General features: G+C 38.0%; 1 protein-coding gene across 1 annotated transcript in view; it reads right to left on the bottom strand.

Annotated features, from left to right (window-relative positions):
- The window catches only part of LOC144253904 (olfactory receptor 7E24-like), a 32820-nt gene extending 12256 nt beyond the window's left edge, over positions 1-20564 (bottom strand). The window contains exon 1 of the mRNA XM_077796560.1: positions 20479-20564. Within this exon, the coding sequence (XP_077652686.1) occupies positions 20479-20564 (86 nt within the window). The remainder of the gene's footprint in view (positions 1-20478) is intronic.
- Between the last annotated feature and the right edge of the window lie 478 nt (positions 20565-21042).

Here is a 21042-nt window from a genome sequence, read left to right as displayed (position 1 = left end):
ACAGTATAATTCTACATACAAGAAGTCAAGAAGTTTCAACTTTATTTTAATTAAAGTAATGAATTAATTTACTAAATTTAGAAATTTATAAGGGTTATTTCAAGGTTAAAAAAAGGATCAATGGGTTAAAAAAATATTTAAAAGTTCTAAATATAAAAATATATTTAATTAAAAAAACGTTTCCAGGTAAAAACTCTTTATATGATAAAGTATAATCATAATACATCTAAGTAAACAACAAAAAGATCTAATTAAGTAATATAAATGTGTATAAATAAAAGACAAATATTAAAATATTTATATGTAACTAAGTTGGTTATATATGTAACACAAATAGTTAAAACTATTCAAGGTTGTTCCCTAAGGACAAATAATAATGTACTGATATATTTATATGTTAAATTGACAAAAACTTCTAAAAATATTAATTACATTATATCTGTTAAGTTTTATCCCCTAGAACAAGTAATCTTGGAGAAACTAAGGTTTTTACATCTGTGGCTAAACAGCAACTGTTATTTTAAAGTATTGTCCTACATTACAAAGTCTAGATTTTCCTTTAAAATCTAACCGTGGTTAATATAAAAGCATCAATAAAAGTGTGGTACATTACTCTTCTTTACAGATTAAATGTGTTCATATCTTTCAGGTATACAAGTCTTTAAGGTAAAAGGTTTAAAGAAACATTTTATCAAGCGAGTATTCTCCAAACTAAAATTGTCTGTAATGTTAATTTAAACTTATAAATATAATAGGTTTTATTGGGGATTTATTTATATTATTTGATGTTTTATAACCAAATGTTATGTTAACTTTTACACTGATATAAAAATTTAAAGGTATTTTAAAAGATAATAAAATCCTGATCTGTTTAAAAATTAATATTATAAAACATTTTGCCACTTTTCCACATGAAATAAAAATGTTAAGAGCTCTCAGCCTTTTCTTAATTAATGTTTTAAATATATATCATATTGTGCTAGCTAACATTATACAGAGTCAAGAAACAATATACGTAAACTTTATAAAATAATATCTAAAAAGAGAGACAAGATCAGCTTTAAAACTAAAACACTTTACCTAAGATTTGTAAAAGGCCCTGCCTTACCTGAGATAAGGCTCTGCCTCCTACCTTACAGCATGTCAAAATAACTTCAAAGTAGGCCAGATTTTAGTTAATTTAAAGTTATATTCAAAGATTAATTTATTAAAAAGATTACTGTGATCTCAAATAAAAAAATACAATGTATAACTCAGCCAAGGTTCAAAATTATATACAAGCTAAATAAGTTTTTACTATTGTTAATTTCATTTTGTATTTTCATTATATCTAAAAACATGTGACCACTGCACTCAGAGCAACCAAGAGACCTTTACTGTGACAGTGTCTGATTAACACAAAGAGAGAGAGAGAGAGAGAGAGAGAGAGAGAGAGAGAAATGCAAGAGAGAGAGAAAGAGAAGTGTGTGTGTGTGTGTGTGTGTGTGTGTGAGAGAGAGAGAGAGAGAGAGAGAGAGAGAGAGAGATGCAAGAGAGAGAGAAAGAGAAGTGTGTGTGTGTGTGTGTGTGTGTGTGTGTGTGTGTGTGAGAGAGAGAGAGAGAGAGAGAGAGAGAGAGAGAGAAGGAAAAAGAGAGAGAAAAAAGTGAATGATATACAGGGAAAGTGAGAGAAAAAGGAGAGAGCAAGAGAGGAGGACCTGGCAAGAGAGAGTTTTTATAGCCAAAATCTAATGGGGTCTCTGGGTCTGCAAGCTGCCTTGTTGGTGTACAGTGATTGGATCATATAGTAGATGCTAAGGTGTCATCTTCTGCCTTCAGGCAGATCTTCAGGATTATGTAAATTAATAAATAAAATAAGGATATTGTGTTATGTAAAAATTAACTGTAAAGTTATAAACATTAAGTTAAAGCCCAGCATTCTTACTTTAAAACTGGTAAAACTGACTTGCTGGATGTTTAAGGCCAAATTTAAATATTAAGGTTAAAATAAAGGGGCCAAAGAAACCAATATTTGGCTTTTGCCCTCTAAGTCAGCCTGAACCCAGGACAGGGGAAAAAGCTTTGCAACTCCGGGCCTTTGCAACTCCCGATAAGGGAGATTAATGAGACCCATGGAGAACAGAAAGCCAATGAGTGTCCATGCTGCAAAAGAGGAGGGTCATTTAAAAAGGAGACATGCCTGATGCTTCCAAGGGAAGCCATATGGTCAGCAAGACCTTGACCCATCCTAATGCAGATGACACTAACAGAGCTAAAATGCTGCTCACACATTCCTCAAAAATGTCCTCCAAGGAAACTCAGCTGACTCTTACCAATAGATAAAAACAAAGTCAGTTTGACCAGCTTGGTCTTAAATACCTAGCAAAAACAGTTAAAACCAAAGCACAGCCATTCCTGGACATGTAAAAAGAAACAACAGTTATTTTAATGTAACTTAAAATGTACACTAGTGTTAGCATCCCCCAAAATAAGTAAGACTGGAGACAACAGAAGAGAGATTCTTAGGCAAAAATGCCTGATAACTATCAATAAAAAACTGCCAGAAGTTTTTAGTCAGTTTAAGGCCTATATATCTTCCTAACTTCCTATACAGATAGATGTAATCAGTGTTTATTAATATAATTATCTAGCCCTAAGTAACAAAAGGTCATGCCAAAAAGGTATTTTTACAAAAATCAGATGACATTACCTAACTTAACTAAATGTTGTGTTTACATTCCTGATAATTCTGACAATGTTAAAGATTTATGTTCCCTAAAAAAGTGCCTTAATAGGCTTTGTTAGGCCTTGTAATGGGGACAATTTCTCAGGTCTTCTGCCTCCTGGTAAAAAAATTATTAATTTCTGTCATTTTCATGATATTCATGGACATGTTCCAGATGCTACAACTGCTATTTTGTATTGATCTTACTTCAGCACTCATGTCTTTTTGTTTCTTTCATAGAAGTGCCCATAGAAGTGACTTTACATCCTGTTCTTCCTGAGCCAGATTTTTACCACGGACTCCTTGACCCACTCAGTTTCTAAACTCCAAACTGCTTGCCCACTGCACATCCCCCCCCCTTTCAGCTGGAAGTAGCAATAACGGTCATCGCCCTTTTCCCTTACAGCAGTTGGAGATCCCTAATATTAGAGGAAAAATTACAGTCAACATAGATGTTCGCCAATATGTCTAGCTCAGGAAGATGTACATGGGAAACTACTCCCAAGATCACCCTGGGTGATCTCCCATAAAGAGACACTTGCTTCCACAACCCAACTTATAAATGGGACAACTCCCCATTCACCAAGAATTGTGCTTCTCGGTTCCCATTTTGAACTCCTTGACTAAATCTCCAAACCGTCAATGACTCTGAACTATGTAACCTACTGTTTTGATGAAGTAAAAGGAAAAGAACATCTGGACTTGTTAAAAGGCCAGGGCCCACTGATTTATCAACATAGACTGGTTACTCCCATTTTAGTTCCCCTCCTGGATGTATCTACTGCTTTGAGAACTACAGCTCTTATCACAAGCTCTAAAAAATTTAAGTCCCTCAGCCATCAAATAAATATAGATTTATGAAAACTAGAAAGGTCAATCTCCAAACTAGAGGTTTCACTAGACTCTCTGACAGAAAAAGTCTTACAAAACAGATGAGGTCTAGATGGTCTCTTTCTAAAACAAGGAGGACTTTGCATGGCTCCAGGAGAAACTTGTTTCTCTGCAAACGATTCTGGGATAATAAAAAACAGTTTGGTGCTTGTGAGAAACAGGTTAAAGAAAATAGATGAAGCACTAGAAACTTCAGACAATTGGTTCTAAAACCTATTCTTATGGTCCCCTTGGTTGACTACCATCATTTCAGCCATAGTTGGGCCCCTAGTCCTTCACCTGATTGGTATTACTGTAAGACCCTGCCTCTTAAAAACTCTCCTAAACCATATACACAAAAGAATGTAGATGGGGTCAGACTTATGGTCTTGGGAGCCCAGTATAGTCCCTTAGACACAAAAGGATTAAACAAAAACTGAGGCCTAATGATGTGCAAGATTGACATCAAACCAACTAAAACCAGTGGGGAATGTGATAGTAGGAGCAAATGTGACTCAATTTTGTTTATGACTTCATCCTATAAAACAACCATGCCAAGTAGAAGAGTCATGACTGGAGCAAGATGTTCTTTTCCTTTTGTTATAGAAACCTTTAAGAACACAAAACTACCTAATGGGGTATTGTTTCTGTAACTAGATTAACGGGGCTCTGTTTCTGTAACTGGTGTGACTGGGCTAACTGTGATTGGTTAGGCTTCCCTCTGCTTGACTGCACTGTCCCGCTTCTGTAACCTGGCTTGCTTGCATTGGCTAGACCCCCGAACATCCCTTTTGCAGTTTTCAGGCTTATAAGGAGTGCCCTTGCAATTGTTTGGGGCTGATCAGGGGAACAGCTTTATGTTCTGGTCAGCCACCACTGGTGTGCTTCAATAAAGGCTTGATTCGATTATACATGAGTGATCTGGAAGTCAGTTTATGAAACCCTGGGACAAAGCTTTAACTATAACATATGTACGTTAAAATGAACCCCAATGTTGTATATAATTGATTAATTTTAAAAATGTGTTTGGGGGTGGAGGCATGCCTAGAAAATCCATATATGACTTCCATTCACACTTCATGAGCTTCTTTGTCTTATGTGCCCTGGACTTGGTGAATATCCAGGTATTGGTACTTTATTAAACAGGTTTCCTCTGCTCTTCCCAGTATCAGCACCACTTTGAGAGAAGGCACTAAACCCTATTCACTAAATTACTTAAGTGCAAAGTCATGTGCTAATCAACCTTAGGGAAAACAAAAAGTTGCTGAAAATAGTCTACATACTTCTTCTAATCCAGGTATACAATTATTGTAATGCTCTGGAATAGATTGATGAATAAGCTATCAAAGACAGTACAATTACTATGTACATTTCATAGGAGTTGAAAAGGGGAGGAGAAAAATGGGCAAAAAAAGAAATATAAGGAAGAATAATACACACCAAGGTAAAAAGAAGAAAATGATGGATGGAGAATGGATTTGAGGCAGCTGCAAGTAATTTAGGAGGGAAAAGAGAAACTAAGAAGAACAAGTGTAAATAAAGTACTCCAAGAAAATGAAGATAGAGTGATTCCAGTTAATATTTTAAATACAGTAAATACTTTAAATACAGATAAAACATTAGAAGAAATACAATCAAATGGATTAAGGACACAGTGTCAAATACTATTACATTTATCAATTCAGAATGAAGAATAACATATGCAAGGTCAAATTTGACTTGAGAGCTAATAATAATAATCCAGGCCAAAGTAGAGAAATTTCTTTTTGAGTTTTCCTCGTCTGGATTTCATCAGGATTTGGGACCTTTAGAAAATGTCCACCACTCTTCAGCTTTGAATCCTGCTAGAGGTGCTGGGGCACAAGAGCTACTTCTCTGGTTGCTATATATTTATCACCAGCCAGTTCTTGTTCATTAGCCCTTCAAGAAAGCAAGAATGAGCCTGCATGCTTGAAGGAGGTTGTGCTGTGTCTACAGGCTGTTTCTACTGGATCCAGTGCAGTGCTCAAGGCTGTCACACTGATTGCTATAAGACACTGTGCACCTACTCACCTCCAAAGGGGTTTCTTTAAAGAATCATAGAGGCAGGTGGCGGTCTGAAAGTGTGAGACCTGTTATCTGGGGCTGTCTGTGCTTGGTCTGTGGTGCAGAAGCCTTCCCCTTGGCTGATGTGGATCCCTAGGGTACCATCTCTTTGACTCAGGTATAGAGTTAGTTGGCCCACCTGCATCTGAGTTCCTGGTGCCCATGGCAGTGAGTCGCTGGTGCCTGCTTCCCTCTGCTGGGACTTTTTGGAGCAGTCATATCAAAGCACTTGGTGGCCACCTGCACCTGTGGGGCCTGTGGGTGAAGGCTGTCTGCAGCACAGAATCCTCCAATGAGGCTGATATAGATGACTGAAGTACTGTCCCTGTGACTGATAGACAGTGGGTAGCCAGCCTGCATCTGAGCTCTTACTACCCACAGTTGTTAATCATTGACACCTGCTCCCTCCACTGGCACTGACTCAGGGTGATGCAGTTGAAACACCTGGCAGTTGCCTATAGGTTGAGACTTTTTGTGAACTATCCATGGCTTCCATTATAAATGGTGCCACTCAATGGGGTTTTAGCTGTCACCATAATGGGGATAGCATGTCATTTGGTCCACCTTTACCTGAGCTCCTGCAGAGGCTGTGTGGAGCATCTGGGTTAGGGCTGGCACTCCCTGGGAATTATCTCCATCCCAACCCTCTTATCTACAGAGAGAGGAAGTGGGGTTCAGTAACTTTCAGCTAACAGTCATCCCCCACAAGATCCCTCTAGATGGATGACTGAGACAACCCATTCAGAGATATGCCCTTTAGTCTCATCTGTTGCTATCTGAAGGTGGGGAGAAGCTGTGTTAATTTAATTTCTCCTAGGGAAGCTGGCTGTTTGTGGATGCCATGCCTGGTGCAGCTTCGGTCCACCACATGGGTTAAACTGCTTGATCTCCTGCACTGTCTTTGTTGTTCTTGTCCTATTTTAACTTGGTCTGCTTTTCTTTCCAGTTGCTGTAAAGGAGGTAAGCAATGTGCTTTTATTCCCTCTCTTTCTGTCAGTTTTACTCCTCCCCTCTGACCCCACCATTAGTCAAGGTTTAGGATCAAGGAATTATGTCCTTATTTATGACTCTGGTAATCAAACTCCAAGTCTCTGTGGCCTCCAATTGTCCAATATTGAGTTTTGAAGTCTGTACTCTGTCATCCACCTCTCTGGTCAGCTGTTCTTTAGTGTCTTCCTCAACACAACACAATATGTGGCACATTAGCAATGTTTAGAGCCAAATAAATATTTTGACATTATTTTTTAAAAAATGTAGAATTTAATCACTAAGGAAGTAGTATCTAGTGCTCAACTAAGTAATCGAAACACAATACCTATTGCATTTGAAATATACTAGTTCACATTAACATGTGTTTTTAAGTCTCTCTGTGAAGGTCATTTAATCTTATCATTGAATAAATCTATGATCTCTTTGATGAGAGACTTCTAAATAAATATATTACAAATTTCCTTTTGCTCTTTTTTATACACACTTCACAAATTAATTCCACAGGCAGCACCCATTTTCTGTTCATTCCATACTTGATGCAGTTGTGCTAACTAAGACACAGAGAGGATTTAAATTTAAATTTTCTGGTTTGGGGTCCAATCCATTAAATGTCTTTATTTTCCCAGCCAACATAAACTACTGAGGAGAGGGCCAGTGGTCTTAACTGCAAGTATGTTTTTTAAATTCTGTCCAGTTTTCAGCATAGGAATGAATCAAGACCTGATATTGTGTCCCCTTTAGATTGAGTGGGATAATGACATACATGGAGGGGGACATGGTCTGTTATATAAAAGTCCTGCAAGGGGGAGCAAGAGAGAGAGATCTGTGCTAAATTATGGTGTGCCTATAGTTTTTGTAAACTTTGTGATCTATGGTTACCTTTCTTATAATGGATGCTACCCTGCCCTTTGATCTACCAGAAAACCCAAAAAAAGAATGGCAACAATAAACAAGAGGTCTCTTCCTGGATTGAAAGAACATGAAATAACTGGTGGGTCATCAAGGGGACAATCTGCCAGGATCTTCCTGGTATGAAGCCCTGTATCAATCATGGTTCAACTCAAATGACCCAATCCAACCATGGCCTCTTTCTTTTCTACCTAAAAAATTAGTACAAGTTAAAAATACAAGGTATTCTTTCATTTTCTGTAAGGTAATAATAATGTGAGTATATGTAACTAGAGTAAGACTGTGCCCATGAAATTAAACAAGTGACTCCAAGCATGTTGCTCAGGACCTGACACTTAGGAAGCCCTCTACATCAGCCTATGATGTGATGGTTACTTCGATTCTCCTCAATATCCTTACATCACCTTTATAATCATTTTGGAGTGCTTAAAAAACAATTCACAAGCATCAATTTTTTACTATTGTGAGTAATATTTCTGTGATATGCAGGACCTGTGTGGTTGGAAACTAAAATTTTTAATAAGATTTCTGCTATTTGCACCATAAACGGGAATGTAAACTTCACAATTCTCATAGCTGAAACTTTGCATATCCTGTAATCTGATTACCAAAACTGTCATGCTTGTCCTCATGATGTGGAAAGAAGGGTTCCAAAAGCAAGGAGTTTCTTCCTGGAGTGACAGGGAAGTGAAAAAATGTTAAGAGGTCCAGGGGACAACCTGCCAAGTCTCTTGTGCCCAGGTGCTCTGTGTCTCTAGTCACACAGCTCAATTCTAACGGTTTCAGTGCATTCAACCCAAACACCCATCACAAGTTACATAAAAATGTTGAGCTCCTTTATCTTCTGTAAAATAAAAGAATGTGGCACTTACAGCTTGGGGAAGACTACACAGATGAATTCAAACAATCTACATAGAACACATAGCTCAACACCTGGCCCTCTGGAGTATCTCAATAATGGTTTTGTTATGGTTACTGTCATCCTCATCTCCATTATGTCCATCATAATCTTTTGGGGGTGCTTAAGAAATAGTTTAGAGACACTAATTTTCTGCCGTAGTATATGAAATGTCTGTGGGAAATAGATTCATTGTATACGGAAAGTAAAATTTAGGAGGAGATTTCTAGGACACCTACTACAATCCCATATGTACATGTCACAGTCCTCATTGCTAAAAGTTTTCACATAGGCAACCTCCCTTAGGTTACCCAAACTGCTTGATCATCAAAATAATAGAAAGCAATGCTTGTGACAGTCCTTACTCCATCCTTCATCTCCCTCAGTACTTACTGGGTGATGATGCTTCTCTGCTGGGTCATGGTAAAAGACTGCAGATTTAATTCCCCTACCCTGCCTGTTGCCCACTGAGTACTTCTCTGTCTACAGGACTGGCATCAGTGCAGTCTCAGACAGGAGGCTCCTGATATAGTTAATTTTGGGAGGAGGAGCCACAAATGGAGCCAACTGTACCAGAAACATCAAACTGAAGGGCTAAAGGCATAGCTGATTATTTACTACTATATGACCTTTGAGGCTCAATGCACACAGCTCATAATTAGCCAAATTGGTCCAGGTTATCACAAACTCCAAGGACTTCCTACTATTAATACAGGAAGAAAAAGAAGAGAGAAATGAATATTGAAAAAGGAGGAAGATCATGTGTACTATTCATTTCTGCCAGTTCTTTTTTTTAAATTTTATTTGTAGTTGAATATGGACAGCATGTCTTTATTTTATTTGTTTATTTTTATGTGGTTCTAAGGATTGAACCCAGTGTCCGACAAATGCTAGGAAAGCACTCTGCTTCTGAGCTACAGCCCTAGCCCTGTGACTTCTTTTTTAAAAAAATCATTGACTTTTGGGTTGGGGTTGTGGCTCAGTGGTAGAGTGCTCACATCACACATGTGAGACCCTGGGTTTGGTCCTCAGCTCCACATAAAAATAAATAAGTGAAATAAAGATATTGTGTCTAACTACAAATAAAAACAAATTTAAAAAGAAAAAAAATCATTGAATTTTTTAAAAAATAATTTCTATTTGTATTAGATAAAATTTAAATTCCAAAGATACATTACATTTCTCACCATTGTTAAGTTCAGAAATCAACAACATTCATTAAACCCACATTGTGGTACATCCATCACCAACATTCACCTCTAGGAACTTTTTATCTTATCAAACTGAAACACTGTATCAATTAATAACTCCACATTCCTCCCACTCCCAACAATGATTACCATTATCAACTATGAAACATGATGAGAAATTAATTCATTGTACGATATAAATGCACATAAGTGATGACATCACAGAACACAAGTGTAGTAGTAGTGTACTTTTCACCTACCAATTATTTCTAAAATGAAATGCTAACACTAAAATTTTATAATATGCAAACCACACGTTTTTCCCTAACTTTGCTCTAGTTTCTGCATATGACTCTCCATACATTTAAAATTCAAATATTCACATGTAATTTATTCACACTTGAGGTCCATAGACTACCAGTACTTCTCAGTTCTATTATACAGATTTGTATTAACCCCATACAATCTCAGTAAAATATGTGAGGTAGAAAGCACCTCTTTGATTCTTTCTTTTAATCTACTTTATGTAGTGTCCTGACAGTATGGTTTTATTCTTTTCTAATCATAAACCCTCTAATAAGTTGTTGAGACCTTTAGATTCAAGGAAAGCCCCCAAACCCAGGTGTCAGTCCCAAACTTCTTATGCCTAAATAGTTGTTGTTCACATCAAAACTTTCGAATTCATACATTGCAATTCTCTTACTTTACCTACCTATGAACAACTTGGGTTCATTATTCTGCTACCTTAATTAATGATTTAACTAGGGAATAATTCAAGTAGTACAGGAAATATTATAGCATATGTACAATATTTTCATCTGAAAATGAGAATAATAATTATCAAGATTATTAGTTGAAGAAAAGCCTTTTAAAATCTATTAGATTGCATAAACTAGTACTCTAAGTCCCACTGATTGATACACTTGCCGGTGGATATTTTAAAGTATTCAGCTGCCTTGGTCTCAAACCAAACCTATGTAATCAGAATATCTGCATATGGCATTCTTGGTGATCCTTCTTTACATCGGTTCTGAGGACCACTTCTGTTCAGTCAGCTTTCTCACTGCTGTGACCAACAAAACTAACAAGAACAGTTTTAAGGAGAAAAAGTTTATTAGGGGCTCACGATTTCAGAGATCTTAGTCCAGAGATGGCCAACTCCATTCCTCATAACCTAAAATGAGGCAGACCATATGGTGGGGGAAAGTAGCTCAAAACATGGCACTAGCTGGGTACAATGGCACATGCCTATAATCCCAGTGACTCACAAGGCAGAGGCAGGAGGATCACAAGTTCAAAGTCAGCCTCAGCAACTTAACAAGGCCCTAAACAATGTAGTGAGACCTGTCTCAAAAAAAATAAAAAGGACTGGGTTGAAGCTATGTGGTTAAGCACCCTAGATTCAATCCCTGGTACCATAAATAAATGAATAGCCCCAGGAAGCAGAGAGAGAACTCTCTTCACCACAACAAAATATAAACCCCAAAGGTACACCCCCAGTGACCCACCTTAGGTCTAGCCACACCCCACCTGCTTTCAGTAACCATCTGTTAATCCCTATAAGAGGATTAATGCACTGTTAGGTTAAGGCTCTTATAACATTGTGTCAGACAAGAGATTTGGGGGGATATCTAACATTCAAACCATAATATTCTGCCCCTGGACCCCAAAAGCTCATGCTTATCTCTGAGGACTCATTAATATTAATGAAACAGAAGCATAGGGAAAGTTGGCTACTCCCCTCTTGTAACTCTGAAGCTTCATAAATCTCAAACTCACTTTTTAAGTTTAAACAAAATCAAGAGTTTAGTCTCATTAAAAGCATGCAAATTACCAAGAAATTTTGAGAAAATTAGATCTGTATTGAGAATCAGATAGCATATCAGATAACATAATTATCTCAAGTTAATACTTTTGATTCTAGAATGATCTGACAGAGGTGTCTCAAATCTCCAACAATAATCACATTATTGGACTTCAAGTGTCCAAATCCCCCTTGCAAACACACCCCATAAAGCAGGACATTCCATGGGACTACTCCTAGTAGCTGAGTATAAAGACCAGACTCTCTTGGATAAGGCTAGATTTTCACTATACGCATCACAACCTGGGCTTCAAACAAGACTCTCGTGGAGGAAAATCACCATAGTTGTTGGAACATCTACCTTATTTGTTACATACCTTTTATGTAACAAATAAACCCTATCAGTCTGAGTGTGCCTATTATTTGGAGAAGCCAGTATTGGGTTGAGACAGATTGTTTTAAAAAATAACTAATCTGCACTGGGTGTGATGGCATACACCTATAACCCCAGTGACTCAGGAGGCTAAAGCAAACATTGCAAGTTTGTGAGGGCCCTCAGCAATTTAATGAGACTCTGACTCAAAATAAAATTAGAAAGGGCTAGTGATGTAGCTTAATGGTAAAGTACCCTGAGTTCAAGCCCTTGTAACAACAACGACAACAAAAAAAAACTAATCTCCCTAGTAAATACTTTATATGTATTTTCATTTATTTGTGCTAATGTACTTACCAATACCCCTTAATTTAATGCTATTTGTACCTGCAATAAACTTGTGCAAAACTAGAACAGGCCCAGTGGCCCTCCGGTGTGGTAGACACGTTGCCCCAATTGAAGGAGGGGCAGAGCAGAGCCGCCTCCTGTGCCTGCAAGGTAGGCAGACCTGTGACCGACCTGCAGAACAGGCAAAGCAGCCCACCAGCATGGTAGACATGTCACCCCAATTGGAGGAGGGGCAGAGCAGAGCTGCGGCCCGCACCTGCAAGGTAGGCAGAACTGCAACCTGGAGAACAGGCCCAGCGGCTCGCCAGCGTGGTAGACAGATCATCCCTATTGGAGGAGGGGCCCAGCCATTGCTCACAAGATAGGCAGACCATGCGACCTGGAGAAGGGGCCCAGCAGCCCGCCGGCCTGACAGATCACCCCAATTGGAGGAGGAGCAGAGCTGCCTCCTGCCCCTGCAAGGGAGACTTTGCAACTATACAAGAGCAATATAAATATATAGGGGGAAAATTCAACAACACAACAGTTTCACCAAGCAGAAAGAAATGCGAGCAGTATGCAAAGACAAGGAAACAAAGGACCACAAGCAATGCAGGTCAACTCAACTTTAGAAGAGGCAATAGCTGCAGCAGATGGAATGTCAGATAAAGAATTCAGGATTTACATGCTTCAGATGATCTGCAGACTCAAGGAAGACATTAGACAGCAAAATCAGACAATGAAAGATCACTTTGACTATGAATTACATAAACAAATCCAAAAAACAAAAGATCAACTATACAGGGAGATAGAGGTTATAAAAAACAAACAAACAGAAATCCTAGAAATGCAGGAAGCAATAAACCAACTTAAAAACTCAAATGAGAATACTACCAGCAGAGTAGAACACTTAGAAGATAGAACATAAGACAATGAAGACAAAGTATTTCAACTTGAAAAGAAAATACATAGCTCAGCGAGATTCTTAAGAAACCATGAGTAGAACATCCAAGAAATATGGGATAACATAAAGAGACCAAACTTAAGAGTCATTGGGATACAGGAAGGTATAGAGGTCCTAACCAAAGGAATGAGCAATCTGTTCAACGAAATAATATGAGAAAACTTCCCAGACTTGAAGAATGAAACAGAATCCCAAATCCTAGAAGCCTGCAGGATGCCGAATGTGCAAAATCATAAGAGATCCACACCTAGACACATTAAAATGAAGATGCCCAACATACAGAATAAGGAGAGAATTTTAAAAGCTTCAAGAGAAAGGAAGCAGATTACATTTAGGGGCAAACTAATCAGGATAACAGCTGATCTTTCAACACAGACTCTGAAAGCTAAAAGATCCTGGAACAACATATTTCAAACGCTGAAAGAAAATGGGTTCCAACCAAGAATTCTGTATCCAGCGAAATTAAGCTTCAGGATGGAAGATGAAATTAAAACCTTCCACGATAAACAAAAGTTAAAAGAATTTGCAGCTAGAAAACCATCTCTTCAAAACATCCTCGGGAAAACATTACAGGAAGAGGAAATGAAAAATAACAATGAAAAGCAATAGTGGGAGGTAGTACAGTAAAGGGAAAAAATAATCAAAGAGGAAAAACAAACCATGTTAAGTAACATAAATAAACAATTATGGCTGGAAGAACAATCCATATCTCAATAATAACCCTAAATGTCAATGGCTTAAACTCACCAATTAAGAGACACAGGCTAGTAGAATGGATAAAATTAGACCCAACAATATGCTGCGTACAGGAGACACATTTGATAGGAAAAGACATACATAGACTGAAGGTGAAAGGTTGGGAAAATTCATATCACTCATATGGACTTCGGAAAAAAGCAGGAGTGTCCATACTCATATCAAATAAAATAGATTTCAAGCCAAAGTTAATCAAAATGGATAAAAAGGGACACTACATACTACTCAAGGGAACCATACACCAACAAGACATAACAATCATAAATATATATGCTCCAAACAATGGTGCAGCTATGTTCATCAAAAAAATTCTTCTCAAGTTCAAGAGTCTAATAGAACACCATACAATAATTATGGGAGACTTCAACACACCTATCTCACCACTGGACAAATCTTCCAAACAAAAGTTGAATAAAGAAACTATAGAACTCAATAATAAAATTAATAACCTAGACTTAATTGACATATATAGAATATACCACCCAACATCAGGCAGTTACACTTTTTTTCTCAGCAGCACATGGATCCTTCTCAAAAATAGATCATATATTATGTCACAGGGCAACTCTTAGACATTATAAAGGAGTAGAGATAATACCATGCATCTTATCTGATCATAATGGAATGAAACTGGAAATCAATGATAAAAGAAGGAAGGAAAAATCATGCATCACTTGGAGAATGAACAATAGGTTACTGAATGATCAATGGGTTATAGAAGACATGAAGGAGGAAATTAAAATATTCTTAGAAATAAATGAAAACACAGACACAACATATCGGAATCTATGAGACACAATGAAAGCAGTTCTAAGAGAAAAATTCATTGCCTGAAGTTCATTCCTTAATAAAATGAAAAAATAAATGATCTCATACTTCATCTCAAAATCCTAGAAAAAGAAGAGCAAAACAACAGGAAAAGAAGTAGAAGGCAAGAAATAATTAAAGTCAGAGCTGAAATTAATGAAATCAAAACAAAAGAAACAATTGAAAAATTGACAAAACTAAAAGTTGGTTCTTTGAAAAAATAAATAAGATTGACAGACCCTTAGCCATGCTAATGAAGAGAAGAAGATAGAGAACTCAAATTACTAGCATATGGGATAAAAAAGGCAATATCACAACAGACACTTCAGAAATACAGAAGATAATTAGAAATTATTTTGAATCATTATAATCCAATAAAATAGAAGATAGTGAAGGTATCAATACAGTTCTTAAGTCATATGATCTACCCAGATTGAGTCCGGAGGATATAGACAACCTTAACAGACAAATGTCAATTGAGGAAATAGAAGAAGCCATCAAAAGAATACCAACTAAGAAAAGCCCAGGACTGGATGGGTGTATACAGCAGAATTTTACAAAACCTTTAAAGAAGAACTAATATCAATACTTTTCAAGCTATTCCAGGAAATAGAAAAAGAGGGAGAACTTCCAAATTCATTCTACAAGGCCAACATCACCCTGATTACTAAACCAGACAAAGACAATTCAAAGAAAGAAAAGTACAGACCAATATCTCTAATGAATCTAGATGCAAAAATCCTCAACAAAATTCTGGCAAATTGGATACAAAAACATATCAAAAAAATTGTGCCCCATGATCAAGTAGGATTCATACCTGTGATGCAAAGCTGGTTCAATATATGGAAATCAATAAATGTTATTCACCACACCAATAGACTTAAAGATAAGAACAATATGATCATATCGATAGATGCAGAAAAAGCATTCGACAAAGTACAGCATCCCTTTATGTTCAAAATGCTAGAAAAACTAGGGATAACAGGAACATACCTCAATATTGTAAAAGCTATCTATGCTAAGCCTCAGGCTAGCATCATTCTGAACGGAGAAAAATTGAAGGCATTCCCTCTAAAATCTGGAACAAGACAGGGATGCCCTCTCTCACCAATTCTGTTCAACATAGATCTTGAAACACTGGCCAGAGCAATTTTACAGATGAAAGAAATTAAAGGCATAAAAATAGGAAAAGAAGAACTTAAATTATCACTATTTGCAGATGACATGATTCTATACCTAGCAGACCCAAAAGGGTCTACAAAGAAACTATTAGAGCTAATAAATGAATTCAGCAAAGTGGCAGGATATAAAATCAACACGCATAAATCAAAGGCATTCCTGTATATCAGCGATAAATCGTCTGAAATGGAAATGAGGACAACCACTCCATTCAAAATATCCTAAAAAATAAAATACTTGGGAATCAACCTAACAAAAGAGATGAAAAACTTATACAATGAAAACTACAGAACCCTAAAGAGAGAAATAGAAGAAGATCTTAGAAGATGGAAAAATATACCCTGTTCATGGATAGGCAGAACTAACATCATCAAAATGGCGATATTACCAAAAGTTCTCTATAGGTTTAATGCAATGCCAATCAAAATCCCAACGGCATTTCTTGTAGACATAGATAAAGCAATCATGAAATTCATATGGAAAAATAAAAGGCCCAGAATAGCAAAAACAACTCTAAGCAGGAAGTGTGAATCAGGCAGTATAGCGATACCAGACTTCAAACTATACTACAGAGCAATAGTAACAAAAACAGCATGGTACTGGTACCAAAACAGGCGGGTGGACGAATGGTACAGAATAGAGGTCACAGAAACCAATTCACAAAATTACAAGTATCTTATATTTGATAAAGGGGCTAAAAGCATGCAATGGAGGAAGGATAGCATCTTCAACAAATGGTGCTGAGAAAACTGGAAATCCATATGCAACAAAATGAAACTGAATCCCTTTCTCTCACCATGCAAAAAGTTAACTCAAAATGGATCAAGGAGCTTGATATCAAATCAGAGACACGGCGTCTGATAGAAGAAAAAGTTGGCTACTATCCACATACAGTGGGGTCAGGCTCCAAATTCCTCAATAGGATACCCATAGCAAAAGAGTTAATAACTAGAATCAACAAATGGGACTTACTCAAACTAAAAAGTTTTTTTTCTCAGCAAGAGAAACAATAAGAGAGGTAAATAGGGAGCCTACATCCTGGGAACAAATCTTTACTCCTCACACTTCAGATAAAGCCCTAATATCCAGAGTATACAAAGAACTCAAAAAATTAAACAATAAAAAAACAAATAACCCAATCAACAAATGGGCCAAGGACCTGAACAGACACTTTTCAGAGGAGGACATACAATCAATCAACAAGTACATGAAAAAATGCTCACCATCTCCAGCAGTCAGAGAAATGTAAATCAAAACCACCCTTAGATACCATCTCACTCCAGTAAGATTGGCACCATTATGAAGTCAAACAACAAGTGCTGGCGAGGATGTGGGGAAAAGGGTACTCTTGTACATTCCTGGTGGGACTGCAAATTGGTGCAGCCAATTTGGAAACCAGTATGGAGATTTCTTGGAAAGCTGGGAATGGAACCACCATTTGACCCAGCTATTCCCCTTCTCAGTCTATTCCCTAAAGACCTAAAAAGAGCATGCTACAGGGACACTGCTATATGGATGTTCATAGCAGCACAATTCACAATAGCAAGACTGTGGAACCAACCTAGATGCCCTTCAATACAGGAATAGATAAAGAAAAAAATGTGGCATTTATACACAATGGAGTATTACTCTGCATTAAAAATGACAAAATCATAGAATTTGCAGGGAAATGGATGGCATTAGAGCAGATTATGCTAAGTGAAGCTAGCCAATCCCTAAAAAACAAATGCCAAATGTCTTCTTTGATATAAGGAGGGTAATAAGAACAGAGGAGGGAGGAAGAGCATGAGAAGAAGATTAACATTAAACAGGGATGAGAGGTGGAAGGGAAAGGGAGAAAGATGGGAAATTGCATGGAAATGGAAAGAGAGCCTCAGGGTTATACAAAATTACATACAAGAGGAAGTGAGGGGTAAGGGAAAAATAAAAAAAAACAAGGAGGAGAAATGAATTATAGTAGATGGGGTAGAGAGAGAAGAGGAGAGGGGAGGGGAGAGGAGAGGGGGTAGCAGAGGATAGGAAAAACAGCAGAATAAGACAGACACTAGTATGGCAATATGTAAATCAGTGGATGTGTAACGGATGTGATTCTGCAATCTGTATACGGGGTAAAAATGGGAGTTCATAACCCACTTGAATCAAAGTGTGAAATATGATATATCAAGAACTATGTAATGTTTTGAACAAACAACAATAAATTTTTTTTAAAATACTTGTGCAAAACTAACTTAGCTCACAGTTAACTAATTTCAGTTCTAAGCATTCTAAATTCTGGCACTAAGGTAGTAATGGATTTCCTTCATTAAATAATCCATATATTCATTCCTATACCTTCATCTCTTTCTTTATGTCTTTCCTCCTCCCCTCACTCCCTGCCCTGGTCCACTTTTATTTTTGCTTATACTTTTTCACCTTTGTAAGGGACATTAGTTTTGGTCAATATTCTTATCCAGATTGCCAGCACTAATACTAGTCTAGCAAGTTCCTACCCTTAAGTCCGCTCCCATTTATATGGGGGAAAGTTACACAGGTACAAAATTTGAGCACTATCATGACTACTAGGCAATAAGGGACAGTCACCGTGAACCCTAACATTGTCAGATGGGTGAACACAGGGTTCGCCTACTCAAGCCCTAGGAATTCTGATACAGAGGCCTAAAGCTATGCCTATAATTTTTTGCCTTGGAATTACCCCTTCTTCTGGTGCCCAAGGTTTCAGCTCTGGTCCTGCCTGGGCTACTGAATTGACTAAGAAAAAGAAAGTTGAAATAATATGGAAAAGAATTAATGATTTGTGCCAGCATTCTCTCCTTCCCTTCTCCTCTTCCCCAGATCCACAAGAAAAGCAGGTGAATCTATCTAGTTGGGAACAAACCTCAGGTTGAATGTGAGCTCACACTCGCAAAGGCCCTTCATGCCTTTATCTCTGCCTATTTTAGACAACTCAAGTTATTTCAATTGCCAATCCTACTTTTCTATTAGACCTACTGTAGTTTAGGTAAGTGTCCCCCAAAGGCCCATAAAGTTCCCAGAGCAGCACCATTGGGAGGCGATGGAATCTTTAAGCAGTGGGGTCTAATGGGAGGTCTTCAGAACATGGGTACATGTTCACAGGGGATAGTTTGTCCCCAGACCCTTCTTCTGTTTCCCAATCATGAGGTGAATGGCTTTTCTTGACCACATACTCCTGCCATAATATGCCACTTCCTACAGTCCCAAAAGCAACAGAACCAACTAATAATGGACTGAAACCACCAAAACTGTAAGCCAAAACCAAATTTTGCTCTCTATAAGTAGCTTTTCATTTGCTATAGTGATGGAAAACTAACACAAAACTGTTAGTCTGAGGACAAAAGTGTGTTTCTTGGTATGATGAATGAGACACAGGGGTCCAAATTGATGCCTTGTCTTCTATTCTAGTTCTTTTATGGTACTCTGAACATTCACTTTTACCATCTAGTAAGCAAAGCCCAGTTTACAGTTAAGTTTCTATTCCTGTCAGGATCACTTATGTTCTACAGTTGGACATAAATCCAACCCACCAGTCATATGCAGGGCCTTCCTCCTAGGGATTCTCTCCCCTAACCATATGCAGCCTCTTTCTCTCTTGTTGGCACACAGAATGTTCATATGGGCACTCTGTATATCATAGATGCAAGAAAAATATGTCTACCTTCAGGTCATCTATACACTGCTGTTGCCCCGTTTGGGTCAGCTTTTTCCCTACTGTGACTAAAAGACCCTATCAGAACAATAGTAAAAGAGGAAAAGTTTGAGGGCTCACAGTTTCAGTGGTCTCACTCCATAAACAGAAGGCTCACCTTCACAAGGCTCAAGGTGTGGCAGGACATCATGGAGGAAGTGTGTGGCAGAGGGAAACAGCTCACATGGTGATCAGGAAAGAGAGACAGTCCACTTTTCAGATCCAAAATATATATGCCATAGCCATGCCCCCAGGGAACCACTTCCTCCAGCCACACCCCACCTGCCTCTAGTTACTACTCACTTTAACCCATCAGGAATCAATTCACTGATTAGATTAAAGCTTTGACCTAAACATTTCTCCTCCAAATCTTGCATTGTCCCACACATGAGTTTTGGGGGACACCACATCTAAATCATAATTTTCTGCTCCTGGTCTGCAAAAGCTCACTCTCATCTAACAATGCAAAACAAATTTAGTCGATTCCCAAGAGTATCCATAGTCTCAACTCTTCCAAGATTGCTCAAAGTTCAAGTCCAAAGTATTCTGAAGCTCAAGGCAATCTTGCATTATAAGCCCCTGTAAAATTAAAAGCAATTTACAAGTATCCAATATATAAGGGTACACAGAAAACATAAAAAATAGGGGTATAGAAAGAAGGAAGGGGACCAAAGCAAGACAAAAATCCACCTGGACAAACAAGTCCTGTAGTTCTGTGTTCATCCTCTGGAGTACATGTCATGATATCCTCTCCAAAGGGCTTGTATAGCTCCACATCTGTTGCCTTGATGGCTGCAGTACATGTAGCCTCTCTGTTTTCTTGTCTCTGCTCAATTCCTACAGCTTTCCTACATTTTTGGCATTTCTTAATCTCAGGGGTCTCCACTGCAGCTTTAGCTTCCTCCTCAAATCTCCACACCTTGCCTTCTCAGGGAGCACCTTCAGGGAATATGACCCTGCTACACTTCCAAGGCCTTCCTCTGAAATCTTGGCAGAAGCCTCCATGACCCCCTAAATTAGGCATCCTGCATTCCTGAGGAACTAGCATCATGGGGTTGACACCAAGGTCTGCCACCATCTTGAGCAGTAGCCAAGCCTCTAGGGACCTGGCTTATTATTCCAGCAGCCTCTGAGTGTCTGGGTGGCTGAACACATTGAAAAAATTTCCTAGGCCCTTTTATGCAAGGTTTCCCTACTGGTCCCTTTTCAAGAGAATTTTCACTTTTACTCCCTTGAGCCTGAGATGAGTGTGGATTTGCCAGGTCCTAAGATGCCCTCAAGCCATCTTTTTTATTGTCTCTGGGAAAAATCTTTAACATTTCTTTAGTGTCAGTGATGTCTTTAATAACTACAACTTCCTTAGCCCCAGTTTTACTCTGCCTTTCAAGTCCAAGTTTTTAAAATATTTTTGTTCTGCTTTATGCTCCTAAATATCACAATAAACTTGGCTAAAAGCTACCAGCAATACCCATGCCACTTCCTG

The sequence above is a fragment of the Urocitellus parryii genome, chromosome 3, assembly GCF_045843805.1.
Source record: "Urocitellus parryii isolate mUroPar1 chromosome 3, mUroPar1.hap1, whole genome shotgun sequence".
NCBI lineage: Eukaryota > Metazoa > Chordata > Mammalia > Rodentia > Sciuridae > Urocitellus > Urocitellus parryii.
Note: the sequence above shows the minus strand (reverse complement) of the source record. Positions and strands in the feature narration are given on the sequence as shown.